We start from the raw sequence: 18788 nt of genomic DNA on the forward strand, positions 1-18788 counted from the left end.
ACCGGGAACCGGAACCAATATAACCGGAACCGGTAGAACCGGCAAAAACCGGAACCGTATTATGCTATTTTTCAAGGACCGGTTCCAACATTTGATGACACGACAAGAACCGGTAGGAACCAGAACCGATAGAACCGCCGGGCCGGTTCGGTTCTTGATTTTGGCCGAAGCCGGTTCCCGGTTCCGGTCCGGTTCAGGCCGGTTCCAACCGGTTCGGTCCTTTTGCTCATCCCTAGATGGAATCATTCGCCAAACCAGTAGCTCCCACCGCTACACCATCATCGGCTCTGGATAACCCTAACGCCGACATGGATTCCTGTATGGAGAAATTAGTCAACCTGCGTTTTCATGGATCCATAGAAGAAGAACAAAGATGGAAAAATGGTAGTAGTTCGAAGAGTTAAATTGGGTTCATAGGGTTTAGAGGTATCAGCTCAGGGTTTGGGTTTTATGGGCATGTCTGCTTTCTATGGAGCCCTAAAACATGAACCTGACGTGATCAAGCTCATCTACCACGCCATTAGGGACCCGATTTCTTGTTCTTCTTTCTTTTCATTACTCTACTACATTTTCTCTTATTTAAACCCAAAAGCACGAACCAATTTGTGACTTTTTATGGGTTTCTTCGATACAGATATGTGACTTTTTGAGGTTTTAATTGAATCAAACTGAAGAAATAAATAGATTTATTTTTTTTCTCTGTGTTCAAGTGCAGACGAGTTCTCCTTTTCCTGTTTCTACTTTTTCTTTGTGCATTTTCCTACAATTAGGGTTTGTTCAGTACGAATCATGAATTGAAGGGAGTGTTTCTTGTTCTGTGACGATAGAATTCTTCTTCAACTTCCGCAAATAGTTTTTTATTGTATCTGTTGTGAGTGTAAACCTACTTGGGTGTGAACCTGCCATGAGTAGCTGCACCATCCTCTTTAGTTGACAAATGAATGCCTCCTTTGTTGACAATAACAACTAGAAATGGCAGCCTCTTTATTTCATACGATGAACACAATAAATTGCCACAGTACTTATAGTGGCTAGCTTTAGTATAAATAGAAGTTGTAATCTGAGTTGTAAGGCACCACAAAAACAGAGAGTGTAGTGAGTAATACTTAGAGTAAGTATTAGAGGGTTGTTTCTTTTTCTTGTAATATTGAGTGTATAAGCTCTTCTCTTTTGTTCTAGTTCTGAATAAAAGTGTGTTTCAACCCCAACAAGTGGTATCAGAGCTTGGTTAAGCTCCGGGGGAGCATTCTTTGTGTTTTGGTTGAAAATTTTTTTATCTCAAAAACAATTTCGGAGTACACCATTGGAAAGTTCTCGTTCCGAGGATTCCGAAAATATATTTTTTGAATTTTTTGACCACCGGAAAGCTTCCAAATCGCCGGTCAAAGTTGGTCAAAAGTCGCCGGAAAGTTGGCCGGAAAAACCAGTGTTCGTCGGAGAAGACGACACTGTAGCGAGTACTGTAGCAGCACTGTAGCAGTGACGTCATCAGTGACATAAGCGGCTGACCGAAGTTCAGAAAATTGCAGTTTAGCCCCTGTTCTTCCGAAAAGTGCAATTTAGCCCCTGTTTTTCAGAAAAATTGCATTTTTTGTCCCGTTTTTCAGAAAATTTTCAGTTTAGCCCCTGTTTTACGTCTGTAAAAGTTCTATTTGCACCCTGAACTTCTGAAAAGTTCATATTGGTCCCTGTACTTCAAAAAAAAAATTAAAATAAAAAAAAATAAAAAAAATCATTATTATGTATGCCCAAGTTTATGCCAAAAATGACTACACCAACTTTGTCATCTTCTCAAGCTGAAGATGAAAATTTTCAAAGGGCTGGGAAAGACGGTAGTGTTACGTTACACTATCCAATGCTCACGAAGATGAACTACGCGGTGTGGGCCATAAAAATACGAGTGAATTTACAAGCACAAGGAGTATGGGATGTAATTAAAAATGCAGAAACGGACGTACGTAAAGATCGGATGGCTCTTGCAGCTATTTATCAAGCAATTCCAGAGGATGTACTTCTGATGTTAGCTGAGAAGGACATGGCTAAAGAAGCATGGGAAACGCTTAAGATGATGCACATGGGAGCCGATCGGGTCAAAGAGGCTAAAGCTCAAACCTTGATAAGTGACTTTGAGGTGATCCGGATGAAAGACAGTGAATCGGTAGATGATTTTTCCATGAGATTGAATATTATCGTAACCGGTATTCGATCTCTAGGTGAAAAGATTGAAGAAATAATGGTTGTGAAGAAGTTTCTGCGAGCCGTACCGATACGATTTATACAAATCATAACATCTATCGAGCAATTCGGAGATTTGAAGAATATGATGGTGGAAGAAGTTGTGGGTCGTCTTAAGACCCATGAAGAGAGACTTCGAAGCTATGGAGAAAAAGAAGGAGGACCTTCTCTATTGCTTACACATGCCGAGTGGGCATCTCGTTCAAAGCAAACTAGAGAGAGAAACTCGTCAAACACTTCAAGAGGACAAGGAGGACATGGTAACCGAGGCCGAAGTCGTGGACGTGGCCAAGGAGGTGGTCGCGAGTACAATACAAATCGGAATGACCATAATCCTTCTCGAAAGGATAAAAGTAAAACCAAATATTTTACTTGTGAACAATTTGGTCATTATGCATTGGAGTGTCCAAACAAGAATCGAGGTGAGGAGGCGAACCTCGCTCAAGCCAACGAAGAAGAGCCTATTTTGATGATGGTAGCCACACAAGAATATGCAAACAAAAAGGTGTCTCTAAGAGAAAAGATTTGTGTTAATCTTCTTACATCTGGAGAAAGTCGAGTCGTGTCCGAGGTATGGTATCTCGACAACGGTGCTAGCAATCACATGACTGGAGACCGCTCAAAGTTTCGCGAACTAGATGAGCACGTTACGGGTCACGTGAAATTTGGGGATGGTTCGTCCGTCACTATTTTAGGAAAAGGGTCGATTTTAATCGATAGCAAAAATGGTGACCAAAGAATCCTTAATGAGGTATATTTCATTCCAAGTCTAAAAAACAATATTATTAGTCTTGGACAAATGACGGAGGAAGGGAGTCGGGTCATAATGGATGGCTCGGATCTGACATTGTTTGATAGAAACAAAACTCTACTTTTGAGAGTTAAACGATCCCCAAACCGGTTATATAAAACTCCTTTAAGGACTGGTAGACCGACTTGTCTTTTAGCAACAAAAGACGAACCAGATTGGATATGGCATTCTAGACTCGGTCATGTTAACTTTCCCGCCTTAAAGAAGTTGTCCGAAAAGAATATGGCAATCGGAGTCCCAAAGATTGAGCACCCAAACCAAGTATGTGAAGGGTGCGTTCTTTCCAAACAAACCCGAATTCCTTTCCCGGATCATGCAGTTTTTCGGGCTCAAAAACCTCTACAACTTGTTCATGCGGACTTATGTGGTCCGATCACACCTACATCTGTTGGAGGGAGTAAATATTTTCTCCTTTTAGTAGATGATTTTAGCCGGTGGATGTGGGTTTACATGCTATCAGAGAAGTCTCAAGCCTTGAGCGCTTTCAAACGGTTCAAGTTGATGGTTGAAAAGAATTCAGGTTATCAAATAAAGATACTTCGAACGGACCGAGGGGGAGAATTCACTTCAAAAGAATTCTCATTATTTTGTGAAGAAAATGGTATTCAAAGGCATCTTACAACACCATATTCGCCTCAACAGAACGGAGTTGTAGAAAGGCGAAATTGAACCGTTATGGACATGGCAAGAAGTCTGCTCAAAGGTAGAAATGTCCCGGGAGAGTTTTGGGGAGAAGCGGTTAGACATACAATTTATCTTCTCAACCGCCTGCCAACAAAAGCACTTCCCGACAAGACACCTTATGAAACATGGTTTGGCAAAAAGCCTAACCTTGAACATCTAAAAGTTTTTGGTTGTGTTGCTTTTGCTAAGCTTGTAGGTGGTCACTTGAAGAAACTTGATGATCGAAGTAAAAAGATGGTGTATTTTGGTGTGGAAGATGGAACTAAAGGCAACCATTTGTTTGATCCGCAAGACCGAAAGTTGCGAGTTAGTCGCGATGTTGTTTTTGACGAAAAAGAAGAATGGAATTGGTACAAAAACAAAGAAGAAGAGATGGCGACTCCTAAGACCTTTACCATAATTGAACCACAACCCCAAATACACCTCGAAACACCTCAAAATGACCCCGAAATCAACCCGGAACAACCAAACAGTCCAAGAATCGATGCTATCCAAGCTGGACAACCATATGCTGAATTTGACGAGTCTGAACCGGCCCCACAAACTCCTGTCTCAGCCCCGTTTTCTTCAACCTCGCCCCATATGGAAAGCCCTTCTAGTGAGATTGGGCCAAGGGGATTACGTCCATTAACCGATATCTATTTTGAAGGCGAAAATGTGTTCCTTGAACTCGGAGAATTGTTGATTATTGCAGCAGATCAACCCTTGAATTTTAAAGAGGCAATAACCTCTAAAGCATGGCAGGAGGCTATGCAAGCAGAGTTGGATGCAATCGAGAAGAACAAGACATGGCAACTTACCAATTTGCCACCCGGAAACAAAGCAATCGGTTTGAAATTGGTGTTTAAAGTGAAGAAAGACAACTTGGGAAAAGTGGTGAAGCATAAAGCTCGACTTGTAGCAAAAGGATTTGTACAAAAGGAAGGAGTCGACTTTGATGAAGTTTTTGCACCTGTAGCACGACTTGACACCGTAAGACTCATTCTTGCCTTAGCAGCTCAACATGGGTGGGTTGTCCACCATCTCGATGTCAAGTCAGCTTTTCTCAATGGAGATCTCAAAGAGGAGGTTTATGTCACCCAACCAAAAGGTTATGTTGATAGAGCAAACAGTCATAAGGTGTTCAAGCTTCATAAAGCTCTTTATGGTCTACGACAAGCTCCTCGAGCTTCGAACATTCGTTTGGATAAAAGCTTAAAAAGGCTTGGTTTTACAAAAAGTTCACAAGACCCAGCTGTTTACAAAAGGAACTCAAAAGACAAAATTCTTATTGTTCGTGTCTATGTTGATGACCTGATCATTACCGGATCGAGCACTAACGACGTTGTCGAAATCAAAGAACAAATGAAGAAAGAATTCGAAATGAGTGACTTGGGATTACTTTCTTACTACCTTGGAATTGAAGTTTCGCAAAAGAAGTGGGGAATATCTTTGCGACAAACAGCTTATGCAAAGAAGATTTTAGAGCAATTTGGGTTGCTGGATTGCAATCCGACAATGTCACCAATGGAACCTAAGTTGAAGGTTAAAAAGGATGAAGATGATGAAAAAGTTGATCCAACTGAATATAGGCGAGTGGTAGGTTGTTTGAGGTACTTGACTCACACTCGACCGGACTTGTCATTTTCAGTTGGAATTGCAAGTTGTTTCATGGAGGAACCGACCGTTTTGCACTTCTAAGTTGTGAAACACATCTTACGGTATGTGAAAGGAACAGTTGATTATGGAATCAATTATGGAAGAGGTCATGAAATTGAAGATTTGGTTGGTTTTACCGATAGTGATCTTGGAGGTGACCCTGTTGATAGCAAGAGCACAAGTGGAATGATTTTCTATCTAGGAAGGAACTTGATAACTTGGCAATCCCAAAAGCAAAAGACTGTTGCTTTGTCCACGTGTGAAGCCGAGTTCATGGCAGCTACAACAGCAGCATGTCAAGCCATTTGGCTTGCTAATCTCGTGAAGGAGCTCACGGGACATCATATCATGCCTATCACCTTATATGTTGATAACAAGTCAGCAATCGCATTGATGAAAAATCCTGTGTTTCATGGACGAAGCAAACACATTGACATTCGTTATCACTTCATACGGGAATGTGTTGAACGTGGGCAAATTATAGTAGAATATGTCAACTCGAAGGATCAACGGGCGGACATCTTTACAAAAGCTTTAGCATACGTGATACATGGTGAAATGCGAAACATGATCGGAGTGACGAATCTCGAGCCAAGTTCGGTTTAAGGGGGAAAATGTGAGTGTAAACCTACTTGGGTGTGAACCTGCCATGAGTAGCTGCACCATCCTCTTTAGTTGACAAATGAATGCCTCCTTTGTTGACAATAACAACTAGAAATGGCAGCCTCTTTATTTCATACGATGAACACAATAAATTGCCACAGTACTTATAGTGGCTAGCTTTAGTATAAATAGAAGTTGTAATCTGAGTTGTAAGGCACCACAAAAACAGAGAGTGTAGTGAGTAATACTTAGAGTGAGTATTAGAGGGTTGTTTCTTTTTCTTGTAATATTGAGCGTATAAGCTCTTCTCTTTTGTTCTAGTTCTGAATAAAAGTGTGTTTCAACCCCAACATCTGTATGGTATCTTCATGATGCTGTTCAAGGTAAGTATCATATTCGAAGAACTTTTTAATTTTTCTTAAAGTTTTTTATATTAAAAAGGTTGGTTTGTTACATGTATGTGCAGTGCATTTTTCGCAAGTCAAAAGAATGCAAAGAGCGGCATAAAATATTAATGGATCAAAATACTAGTGATGGGGCTGATAGTGCTGAAGATTCAGGGAACTCCCAACCTTATCCCTCTACTTTACCCGACATTCCAGAGGCAATATTCAATTTCTTTTCTTTTTTATGTATAAAATACACATGTTAATATATATGTATGAGTATGATTGTTGGTTTTTGGATGTTTATACAGGGCAGTGCAAGACAATTATTTCAATGGTTACAGGACCAATGGAAGAGGATACACTGAAATCTCATTTTGAGAAAATTATGATTGGACATAAACAACATTACAGAAGGACACAGGTAGTCTCTCAACAGCTTTCTAACTTATTTTATACAATTATTATGAATGATTCTATTGTAATCATATAATCATTTTTTTGCAAAGAATGATAATCAATATCCAAAACAGTTGCAGCAGCCTCATACTTCTCATGCATTTGCTCTTTCTCAAGTCATTCCAAATAACCTTAACGGCGGGCATGTCCTCATGTCAGTTCTTTATTTTACTTTTTACTACTTAAACCATCCGTTATACCCACCATTAACCACTATAGTGGTGGGTGCCACATCATCACCACGCTTCCTACCATTAACCATGTGATACCTACCACTAAGCACACCACTCCACCTCATTTTTTTAATTAAATTTAAATAAAAAATACATAAAAATCATATGATTTTTTTAGATACTAGTTTTCATTAATTTAAAATACCAAATTTCATTAATTAAAAAAATAAAAATAAAAATAACATTAGAAATAAAAATTACATTAACTAAAATAAAAAAAAAATAACATTAGAAATAAAAATTGCATTGATTAAAATAAAAAAATAACATTAGAAATAAATAAACTAAAATTACCAAGTTTAACTAAAAAACTATCCCCTATTCCTACATTGGACTTGAATGGACTCCTTCATCGCAAGAAATAGCTCCAAACCTTCGTCTTCGAGTTCGTCCGCTTTCATTTTCAAGGTTTCCATATCGGTTTTTATTTGAATCACCGATTGTGTTTCTATCATTTTTTGTTCTACCCGACTCAAAACTCCACCTTCATTCCTTGAACGTGCATATAACGATCAAATTTCTCTCCAAATTGATCTATAACACTAGATCCCGAAGACGTTGAAGCCGTTTTATTTTGCTTTATTTCTTCCAACGGGCCAACGTAGAGGTTGCTCGTCTTCAAGATCGAGCGGTTCGTCGTTTATGTCAAAATGTGTTCGGCCATCCGATTGTTGAGATGTTCCGTCAAGGTTTCTTTAACATTTTTAATCGGAAGATTGTGAACTTCCTTACGTTTGCTCTTTCCATTTCGGAGCATCTTTCAACTTTAGCCAAGGTTTCACATACGGAAAAGCTTTGCGGGTTGCCATTGTTTTTTCGAATTGGTCCAAAGTCGCCTTGAAAACATCAAAATCATTTGATCCGCTTTTTCATATGTTTAGAAGGTTGTTGTAAATTCCTCCAAATCCATTACATTTGAGTCGAATATTGCGCCACTTGGAGCTAATTTGATTGGGATTTCGACTTTCACTTCCCGTTAACTCATAAAACACCGAGCGAACTTTCTCCCAAAAACAACCGAACGTTTGACTATCGACATCAATCGGTCTTGGGAAGCCAAAATCCATGCCTCGACGAGCTTTTCTTCTTCATCTTTTGTCCATGGGACCCTTTCTTGGGTGGTGTTGGTCGGGCCGGTTTTTTTCCTCTTTTTAGGTTGAGGTAGCAGTAAAGGTTGAGTTTCCAAAACAAAATCTAACGAATGAGGGGGTTGTGATGGTTGTGGCTGGAATTGTTGTTGTTGGATTTGTTGGAATTGTTGGAAAGCTTGATATTATTGAAGCTTCATATCACTCTGAAGTTTGTCTAGAACTCTTCCGCATAGCACATTTCTTTATACTGCAAAATACACCTGAAGTGTATCTGTATATCGAGTAAGTATATTACTAATTGTATATTCATTATTTGTTTGATTAGTTATGCATTTATTTATACAATCCAGATTAAGAGCTTAATTCATTAATACATTACTGAATTCATCACTTAATATGTATACATGTAAAAGTATGTTAATTAATTATAAACACTTAGACTGGATAACTATATAATACATTAATCCCATATATAAAATATATGGATAGCAATATATAATACATTAACACAATGATGTATATATACATGCATAAAGTATGTTGGGGTCTTAATACATTAAGCCGGGACTTTTGGCTTAACCCATTTACTCATTTTATCCATATAAATATATGGATTTGTTTTATTCGCAATTAATCGATATATAATTCTCAATATTATTTGTCGGTTTTCTTGCGTGTCTACTGGTTTGATATTCAACAATTCAAAATTTAATGTTCATCAATGTACGCATAGGCGACACCAGATACATCTTAAAAATAAACATCCCATGAAAATACAAGCATGGCTGGAGAATGAGCATAGGGAAGCTTTCAGTCATTGGTTAAATGAGGAGGCCAGATAACGATCCAAGTTAATTTTTGTTTTGAGAAGTCATTGATCAATTTCTTGAACAAAACAGTAACTAATCCATCTTCCCCTCTGATGTTTATCCTTTTAATGATATTTAGGTAGAGCGAGATATGGCGAACGACATACATAACATTTCAAAGGACTTCAGGTGAGTTTCTCATGGCCCACAACACCTCGTAATGAAATATGATGTAACATCCCGAAATCAAGTATATCCCCTTGGTCCTCCTTCATTCCCTAAGTTGTCAAATTTAGTCCTTGAAATATTTTATGGCAATTGAGTACGTTGCGCGTACTCATGAGTGTGTTCTTGACGCGGAGGCTACCCTGTATGTCGGGCGTACCATAGTGTACGCTATGCGTACTAGGTTCAGATTGAAACCCTAATTGTGGCAGATTGTATGTGGTGAGTAAGACAGGCCACACGCTATGCAGATTACACATGTTACCAAATGGATTATAGCCATCAACTGCCAGCCCTATACGTATGTTGCGAGGTTCACTCGAGAAGTTAGGGTAATCTACATCAAACAATTTCAAAGACTCTCTATCAACGGGATGACGTATCACACCATCTTCTGATCTCCCAGTACTATGCCATATCATATTTTTGGAAGTCTACCTTGAACAATACAAACGTCGTAGTCTAGGGGTCATTAGAAAGTACTGTAACACCTTATAAGCCACCTTCTTACCCTTGGTGTTTTTATCAATCCACCGGCTCTCTTTACAAATGGTACAAATTTGCAATGACTTGTGTTCGAGGTTCCTTCATCGATGTTGGTATCATTGTCTCTCAACTCCCACATAACATCATCAATAACATTAGCCATCTCGTCACCTGGAGACATGACATCTACAATCGGAGGAATTAAAGGTTCAACGTGATATATCCACGTTTCGTATGACCGACTGAAACCGTATATATGAACATGACGTCTCATTGCTTTCGGATCCATGATGTAACGATTATCACATTGCTCACATGGACACCTGGTTTCACCTTTACATTCTAGGTGTAACATGGATTTATGGACAAAAGAGTCCTAGCTGGAACTCGGAGATTGACGATGTGGATTAGCAGTCCAACTTTTATCAATAAACAAGATGCAACTGAAACATAGTTTAGCGTTTATGGATTACTGTAAGGGAAGCAAAAATCAAATAGAGTATTCATAAAGTCGATGATTCAAAAAGTATTCAAACACAAGAGTTATTTCTAGTATGATTTTTGTTAGTAGTCCGGCTTTTATTAATATTTTTATTTTTATTGCTTTTTGTTAATTATAACATCATAATTTGATTTTACAATTAATTTAATATTTTATTTTTATTCATTTTTTTAAAATTAATTTAATTTTATTCTATAATTAAATTAAAATTACTAGAAATACGTTGATGTTAATAACCTAATTAAGCTAAAGTTGTAATGATCAATATTAAGTCACTAACAAAATTAAGCACTTTGATTTTAAAATTAAGCTAAAGTTGCATGTGTGGACCTTACAGGGTATCCCCTTTCGTGGGCTTGAGGTCGGGGGGTTTCACGGCAGGACTAACTGCTTTAAAAGTTGCTACAGGCAAAGTCAATAAACATGAGAAATCGTGCATGGAAAATCAACATATGTTCATACAATCATACCGTTTGAGTTTGATACGTTTAGTTTCCTCGCACCGGATGCAGTAGAGCTTCTTAATAGAGTACAACGGATCATGCATTGCAATGATATATCCCTAGTTCTATGAATGTAGTCTTTAAAAGATTGAGTTTTGCTATACAAAAAGGCGTAGCGGCACAGTTTGTTGCCCGTTTGCCATCTCACTTGTTGTACGATGATAATTAAATTAAATTAAATTAAAAATAGCTAAACTCAAAATAATAATAATAATAATAATAATAATAATAATAATAATAATAATAATAATAATAACTTAATTTTGTTTTATAATTAATTTAGTATTTTCTTTTCTGTTACTAGTGTTTCTTTTAACATTAATTTAATTTGATTTTATAACTAATTTATTTTATTTTAATATTAATATTAATTTAATTTTCTAATTAATTTAATTTGATTCTAAAGGTAACTTATTTTGATTTTCTAATTAATTTAATATTTTCTTTTTTGTTATTAGTTTATTTTTTTAACTAATTTGTTTTATTTTAACATTAATATAACTTGATTTTAAAACTAATTTAATTTGATATTACAATTAATTTAATATTTTCTTTTTGTTGATTTTTTTAAAATTAATTTAATTTTATTCTATATTTAAATTAAAATTACTAGAAGAATGTTGCAATTATTAACTTAATTAAGCTAAAGTTGTAATGACCAATATTAAGTCACTAACAAAATTAAGCACTTTGGTTTTAAAATTAAATTAGTTTTATTTTATAATTAATTCAATATTTTCTTTTTCGTTATTAGTTTTTTTTTTAACATTAATTTAATTTGATTTTATAATTAATTTAATTCGATTCTAATGGTAACTTATTTTGATTTTCTAATTAATTTAATATTTTTATTTTTATTATTAGTTTAATTTTTTAAAAATAATTTTTTTTATTTTAATATTAATATTAACTTGATTTTAAAACTAATTTAATTTAATTTTACAATTAATTTATTATTTTTTATTGATTTTTTAAAAATTAATTTAATTTTTATCTATAATTAAATTAAAATTACTAATAGTACGTTGCTGTTAATAACCTAATTAAGCTAAAGTCGTAATGACCAACATTAAGTCACTAACAAAATTAAGCACCTTGATTTAAATTTTAACTTAATATAATTTTATAATTAAGTTAATATTTTCTTTTTTTTTTATTAGTTTTTTAACATTAATTTAATTTGATTTTATAACAAGTTTTATTATATTTTAATATTAATATTAATTTGATTTTATAATTAATTTAATTTGATTCTACAGGTAACTTATTTGGATTTTCTAATTAATTTAATACTTTCTTTTTTGTTATTAGTTTACTTTTTTGAACTAATTTTATTTTAATATTAATATTAACTTGATTTTAAAACTAATTTAATTTGATTTTACAATTAGTTTACTATTTTTCTATTGATCTTTTTAAAAAATGAAAACAATAATTAACCTAATTAAGCTAAAATTGTAATGACCAACATTAAATCACTAACAAAATTAAGCACTTTAAAACCATATACAATACATTACTAGAAGTAAGTTTCTATTAATAACCTAATCAAGCCAAATTATAAATCCTAAATATCACATAATCATACATGTATAGAATACATTCAATTCCAATTTTCAGTTCATTTTAGACATATAATACAACTTGCATATTCCAATTTCATACAATTAAACATATAATTTCAAACAAATGTATACATCCAATTTCAAACAAATGCCTACATCTAATTTTAATTTCATACAAATGTATATATACATCCAATTTCAATATCCAATTTAAATTTCATGCCAAATTTCATTTTTAAGTTGATGTGGTATAAACATAAATAAAAAAACATATACATAATGCATAAACACTTCCCTTCCCACAAATCTGGAAAAAAAAATAATAAAAAAACAATAAAAAAAAAAAAAACATATATAATCCCACAAAATGCATAAACACTTCCATATCCATCAATCCAAAGACAATCACACAAAAAAAAATTGAATAATCACACAACAAAATTGAAGAATACTACCCATTTACCACCCAAATTAGCACCAAAACAAAAAAATAATAATAATAATAATAATAAATAGGGAGGAATTCGACCATCAATGTCAAAAATTCGGAATTAGAGCTATAGGTCGCCAGTGATTACCTCTACGTCGCCGATAATGGAGGTGGTCGGCGGTGTGCCAGTTTTGTGGCGACAGGAGTGGCTGGTGTTTGGCCGTCGCTTGCGTCTCCGGTCCTCAAAGTCCATCGCCGGTTTTCAGTGAGAGATGCTGAAAGGAACGACACAAATGAGAAAAGGAAGTTGATGGGGGTTATCTGGGAAGGCCTTTAGCGGCGACGGGCAATAGCGGCAACGCCTTGGTATTAGCGGCGACACCCTGGGGGGAAAAATCAGCGCATTTTTTCGTTCCTTTACGACCCTTCGATTGAAAACAAATTGGACGGACAGCGTTCGTTTGATGCAGATCGCTATTAGGTTGGCATTAGCGGCGACGCAAGGCATTTGAGTGATTATCATATGTGTCTACACTACAAGAAATGTTGGCATTAGCGGCGACATGTAACGTTACATGTCGCCGCTAATGCCAACATTTTTTGTAGTGTAGACACATATGATAATCACTCTCATGCCGAGTGTTATTAATTTGTAAAATTAGCACTTAAAACGAACATGGTACGCAATTTAGCTTTTTAATATTTCTGAACTGATGCGACCAATTCTTGGCAACATAAAGGAATAAAAGCAGCTAAAAAGCCGGCTGACCAATTCCTTATAATCCAAAGTGATCTACCATCTATTCATATTGTAGTGGGGCCTAATGGTGTTTTTACGTGTTAGACGGCAATTCTAATAGATAGATTATTTTTCATTGGATGCGGAAAGACACAGTAAAGAACAAAATCAAGAACCATGCAAATCAGCCTTATATATATGGAACCACAAAGCAGATTCATTCACCAATAAATACCCTCTCCATTGTTTCTATTTCCTAGAGCTCACATTCTTATATCTTTGTGTTGCTGTTATTCTTATTATTAAAAGAAATGTGGAACAAACTCGTTCTATTGAGTGTTGTAGCACTTACTTTTAACTACCTTGCCTTAGCCTACGAGCCAAGCCCCCTCCAAGATTTTTGTGTAGCCGACCCCAACAGCTCAGGTATTGTCTACTCATTGTTACACATCTGATGTGCTCCTTTAATTACATTTACCTTTTATTTTTAACAAAATAAATATTGTCTTTAACGTGCAGTCAAAGTAAATGGTGTAACATGCAAGAACCCAATGCAAGTTCAAGCAGCTGATTTCTTCTTCAGTGGGCTACACCTGAGGGGTAACACATCAAACCAATTGGGATCAAAGGTGACCCCAGTCTTTGCGACTCAGTTACCAGGGCTAAACACTTTAGGCATCTCAATGGTTCGGATTGACTATGCACCATGGGGACTTAATCCTCCTCACACCCACCCAAGAGCCACAGAGATTCTTACAGTTCTTGAAGGGACCCTACAAGTTGGATTTGTCACTTCTAATCCTGATAACCGCTTTATCACCAAGGTGTTGCAAAAGGGTGATGTTTTCGTGTTCCCTGTGGGACTTGTTCATTTCCAGCGGAATGTGGGTAATGGAAATGCGGTTGTTATTGCTGCATTAAGCAGTCAAAACCCAGGTGCAATAACAATTGGAAATGCTGTTTTCGGTGCAAATCCTTCAATTCCATGGGATATCCTCGCCAGGGCATTCCAAGTGGATAAGAGTGTGGTGGATCAGCTACAAGCCAAGTTCTAAAGTTACAAAAAGTTACAATTACAAAACGTTTACTGCAGTCGATGTTCGTGTAATTAATCATTTGATTTCATTCATAGGCTTCTTTTGAAGGTATCTTTCAAATTTATTTGTGTGCAATTGTCTTTTCAAGTTTGTATGGTGTACTTTACTTATTATGTTGGTTTGACATGATAATGGTTATATTTAATAGTTTTTATTAGCTAGTGACAACCAAATATTACCTCTAGGCTGTAGATGCGGAATTTACAGTCTTAAATCACACCCGGATGCAAAAAGGGTTGTATAACCAGTAAAATCTAGAAAATATGTCATTATTAAGTTAGGGACTATGAGTGTGGTAAGGGTATATGATAATCAATAAATTGGATATCTTGTTGGATTGTGTTTGGGGAATTCCTTGAAATGGCTGATCAGGCTCACTGAAAACCTGATATCAGGTCTGGTGGCTGAAAGGTATATCAGACTTCAGAAAATCTCAAAATCAATCGCACTTTTCAAATTACTGTTTCCTTTGGAGCTTAATCTTCTAATCTACATATTTATGGGTGTCCTAAACTTTTAACAAATTTTTTCCAAATTTATATATTCCATTCATTTTCTCAAGTGTGTCGTTTTTCCCAAAAATGGAAAATGACAATGTAATACAATTAACTATTGGTTTTGTCCCGGATTGCTCACTAAAGTGATTTTTGTGCAATGTCATTTAAGTTACAAAATTGTTGTCAATTACAACCTTTTTAGCTAGGAAACGGGGTGGGTTTGTATCCTTGATGACCTGGTAATTAAAAACAACATAATAACATATTCTCAAGCCACGTAAGTAACAACACGTATCAGTAAATGAGAATAAAAGCATCTCTTCTTCGTTTTCATTCCATTACTCAAAAACTATGAGAAATAACTAGGGTTTTCAACTTCTCTATAGAACAAACTAAAGAAGCAACCAAGCAATATCTTTGCCGGGGCTGTGGCCTCTTTCCCAAAAAAAAAAAAAAAAAAAAAAAAAAAAAAAAAAAAAAAAGAAACTATAGAAGCAACCAAGCAATAGCAATATCAACCTCCAGTACTAGAAAATAGGTTTAAAATGACATGCGGATTATTACACGCACTGATTTAAGATACACAAATGTGGGTAACGTAAAGAAAATGCCATCTCTTAAAAAATTTGAAGGATTTAAGACACGCATTTTTTTGTGCCTTAAAATTACTTGTCGTTTTATAAATTTTTAGGCAAACTCGCGTCTCATCCTTAGTAGCGAAAAGGGGGGGGGGGGGGGGGGGGGTGAATCCCATAACTTAAAAAACCTGCCTTGCGTAATTTAGGGTTAGGTTTCACTTCCCTCTCTCTCGTTTTTCTCCTAATGATGCCCTCTTTCCTCATCTTTAAGCTCTATCCATTCATCCATTCTTCTTCCGATGGAATTAGGGATGAGCAAATGGACCGGAGAACCGGTACTGGAACCGGAACCGGCACCGGAAGCGGAACCCAATGCAATCGGTCGAGCCGGGACCGGAACGTTATTTTTGTGGATTTTTGTAACCGGGAACCGGTAGGAACCGGAACCAATATAACCGGAACCGGTAGAACCGGCAAAAACCGGAACCGTATTATGCTATTTTTCAAGGACCAGTTCCAACATTTGATGACACGACAAGAACCGGTAGGAACCGGGAACCGGTAGAACCGGAACCGATAGAACCGCCGGGCCGGTTCGGTTCTTGATTTTGGCCGAAGCCGGTTCCCGGTTCCGGTCCGGTTCGGGCCGGTTCCAACCGGTTCGGTCCTTTTGCTCATCCCTAGATGGAATCATTCGCCAAACCAGTAGCTCCCACCGCTACACCATCATCGGCTCTGGATAACCCTAACGCCGACATGGATTCCTGTATGGAGAAATTAGTCAACCTTCGTTTTCATGGATCCATAGAAGAAGAACAAAGATAGAAAAATGGTAGTAGTTCGAAGAGTTAAATTGGGTTCATAGGGTTTAGAGGTATCAGCTCAGGGTTTGGGTTTTATGGGCATGTCTGCTTTCTATGGAGCCCAAAAACATGAACCTGACGTGATCAAGCTCATCTACCACGCCATTAGGGACCTGATTTCTTGTTCTTCTTTCTTTTCATTACTCTACTACATTTTCTCTTATTTAAACCCAAAAGCACGAACCAATCTGTGACTTTTTATGGGTTTCTTCGATACCGATATGTGACTTTTTGAGGTTTTAATTGAATCAAACTGAAGAAATAAATAGATTTATTTTTTTCTCTGTGTTCAAGTGCAGACGAGTTCTCCTTTCCTGTTTCTACTTTTTCTTTGTGCATTTTCCTACAATTAGGGTTTGTTCAGTACGAATCATGAATTGAAGGGAGTGTTTCTTGTTCTGTGACGATAGAATTCTTCTTCAACTTCCGCAAATATTTTTTTATTGTATCTGTTGTGAGTGTAAACCTACTTGGGTGTGAACCTGCCATGAGTAGCTGCACCATCCTCTTTAGTTGACAAATGAATGCCTTCTTTGTTGACAATAACAACTAGAAATGGCAGCCTCTTTATTTCATACGATGAACACAATAAATTGCCACAGTACTTATAGTGGCTAGCTTTAGTATAAATAGAAGTTGTAATCTGAGTTGTAAGGCACCACAAAAACAGAGAGTGTAGTGAGTAATACTTAGAGTGAGTATTAGAGGGTTGTTTCTTTTTCTTGTAATATTGAGCGTATAAGCTCTTCTCTTTTGTTCTAGTTCTGAATAAAAGTGTGTTTCAACCCCAACAAGTGGTATCAAAGCTTGGTTAAGCTCCGGGGGAGCATTCTTTGTTTTTTGGTTGAAAATTTTTTATCTCAAAAACAATTTCGGAGTACACCATTGGAAAGTTCTCGTTCCGAGGATTCCGAAAATATATTTTTTTGAATTTTTTGACCACCGGAAGGCTTCCAAATCGCCGGTCAAAAGTCGCCGGAAAGTTGGCCGGAAAAACCAGTGTTCGCCGGAGAAGACGACACTGTAACGAGTACTGTAGCAGCACTGTAGCAGTGACGTCATCAATGACATCAGCGGCTGACCAAAGTTCAGAAAATTGCAGTTTAGCCCCTGTTCTTCCGAAAAGTGCAATTCAGCCCCTGTTTTTCAGAAAAATTGCATTTTTTGTCCCGTTTTTCAGAAAATTTTCAGTTTAGCCCCTGTTTTACGTCCGTAAAAGTTCTATTTGCACCCTGAACTTCTGAAAAGTTCATATTGGTCCCTGTACTTCAAAAAAAAAAAAAAAAAAAAAAAAAAAAAAAAAAAAAAAAAAAAAAAAACCATTATTATGTATGCCCAAGTATATGCCAAAAATGACTACACCAACTTCATCATCTTCTCAAGCCGAAGTTGAAAGTTTTCAAAGGACCGGGAAAGACGGTAGTGTTACGTTACACTATCCAATGCTCACCAAGATGAACTACGCGGTGTGGGCCATAAAAATGCGAGTGAATTTACAAGCACAAGGAGTATGGGATGTAATTAAAAATGCAGAAACGGACGTACGTAAAGATCGGATGGCTCTTGCGGCTATTTATCAAGCAATTCCAGAGGATGTACTTCTGATGTTAGCTGAGAAGGACACAGCTAAAGAAGCATGGGAAACGCTTAAGATGATGCACATAGGAGCCGATCGGGTCAAGGAGGCTAAAGCTCAAACCTTGATAAGTGACTTCGAGGTGATCCGGTTGAAAGACAGTGAATTGGTAGATGATTTTTCCATGAGATTGAATATTATCGTAACCGGTATTCGATCTCTAGGTGAAAAGATTGAAGAAATAACGGTTGTGAAGAAGTTTCTGCGAGCCGTACCGATACGATTTATACAAATCGTAACATCTATAGAGCAATTCGGAGATTTGAAGAATATGACGGTGGAAGAAGTTGTGGGTCGTCTTAAGACCCATGAAGAGAGACTTCGAAGCTATGGAGAAAAAGAAGGAAGACCTTCTCTATTGCTTACACATGTCGAGTGGGCATCTCGTTCAAAGCAAACTGGAGAGAGAAACTCGTCAAACACTTCAAGAGGACGAGGAGGACATGGTAACCGAGGTCGGGGACGAGGCCGAAGTCGTGGACGTGGCCAAGGAGGTGGTCGCGAGTACAATACAAATCGGAATGACCATAATCCTTCTCGAAAGGATAAAAGTAAAATCAAATGTTTTACTTGTAAACAATTTGGTCATTATGCATTGGAGTGTCCAAACAAGAATCGAGGTGAGGAGGCGAACCTCGCTCAAGCCAATGAAGAAGAGCCTATTTTGATGATGGTAGCCGCACAAGAATATGCAAACAAAAAGGTGTCTCTAAGAGAG

General features: G+C 36.7%; 1 protein-coding gene across 1 annotated transcript; it reads left to right on the plus strand.

Moving 5' to 3' along the window:
• Positions 1-13710: 13710 nt before the first annotated feature.
• Positions 13711-14454, plus strand: LOC145005096 (putative germin-like protein 2-2). Its single transcript, XM_078964144.1, has 2 exons — positions 13711-13825; positions 13919-14454. Exons 1-2 carry the CDS (start codon positions 13711-13713, stop codon positions 14452-14454), a joined length of 651 nt encoding a protein of 216 aa, XP_078820270.1.
• The last annotated feature ends 4334 nt before the right edge of the window (positions 14455-18788 follow it).

The sequence above is a fragment of the Lactuca saligna genome, chromosome 7, assembly GCF_052625555.1.
Source record: "Lactuca saligna cultivar CGN05327 chromosome 7, ASM5262555v1, whole genome shotgun sequence".
In the NCBI taxonomy this organism is placed as follows: Eukaryota; Viridiplantae; Streptophyta; class Magnoliopsida; order Asterales; family Asteraceae; genus Lactuca; species Lactuca saligna.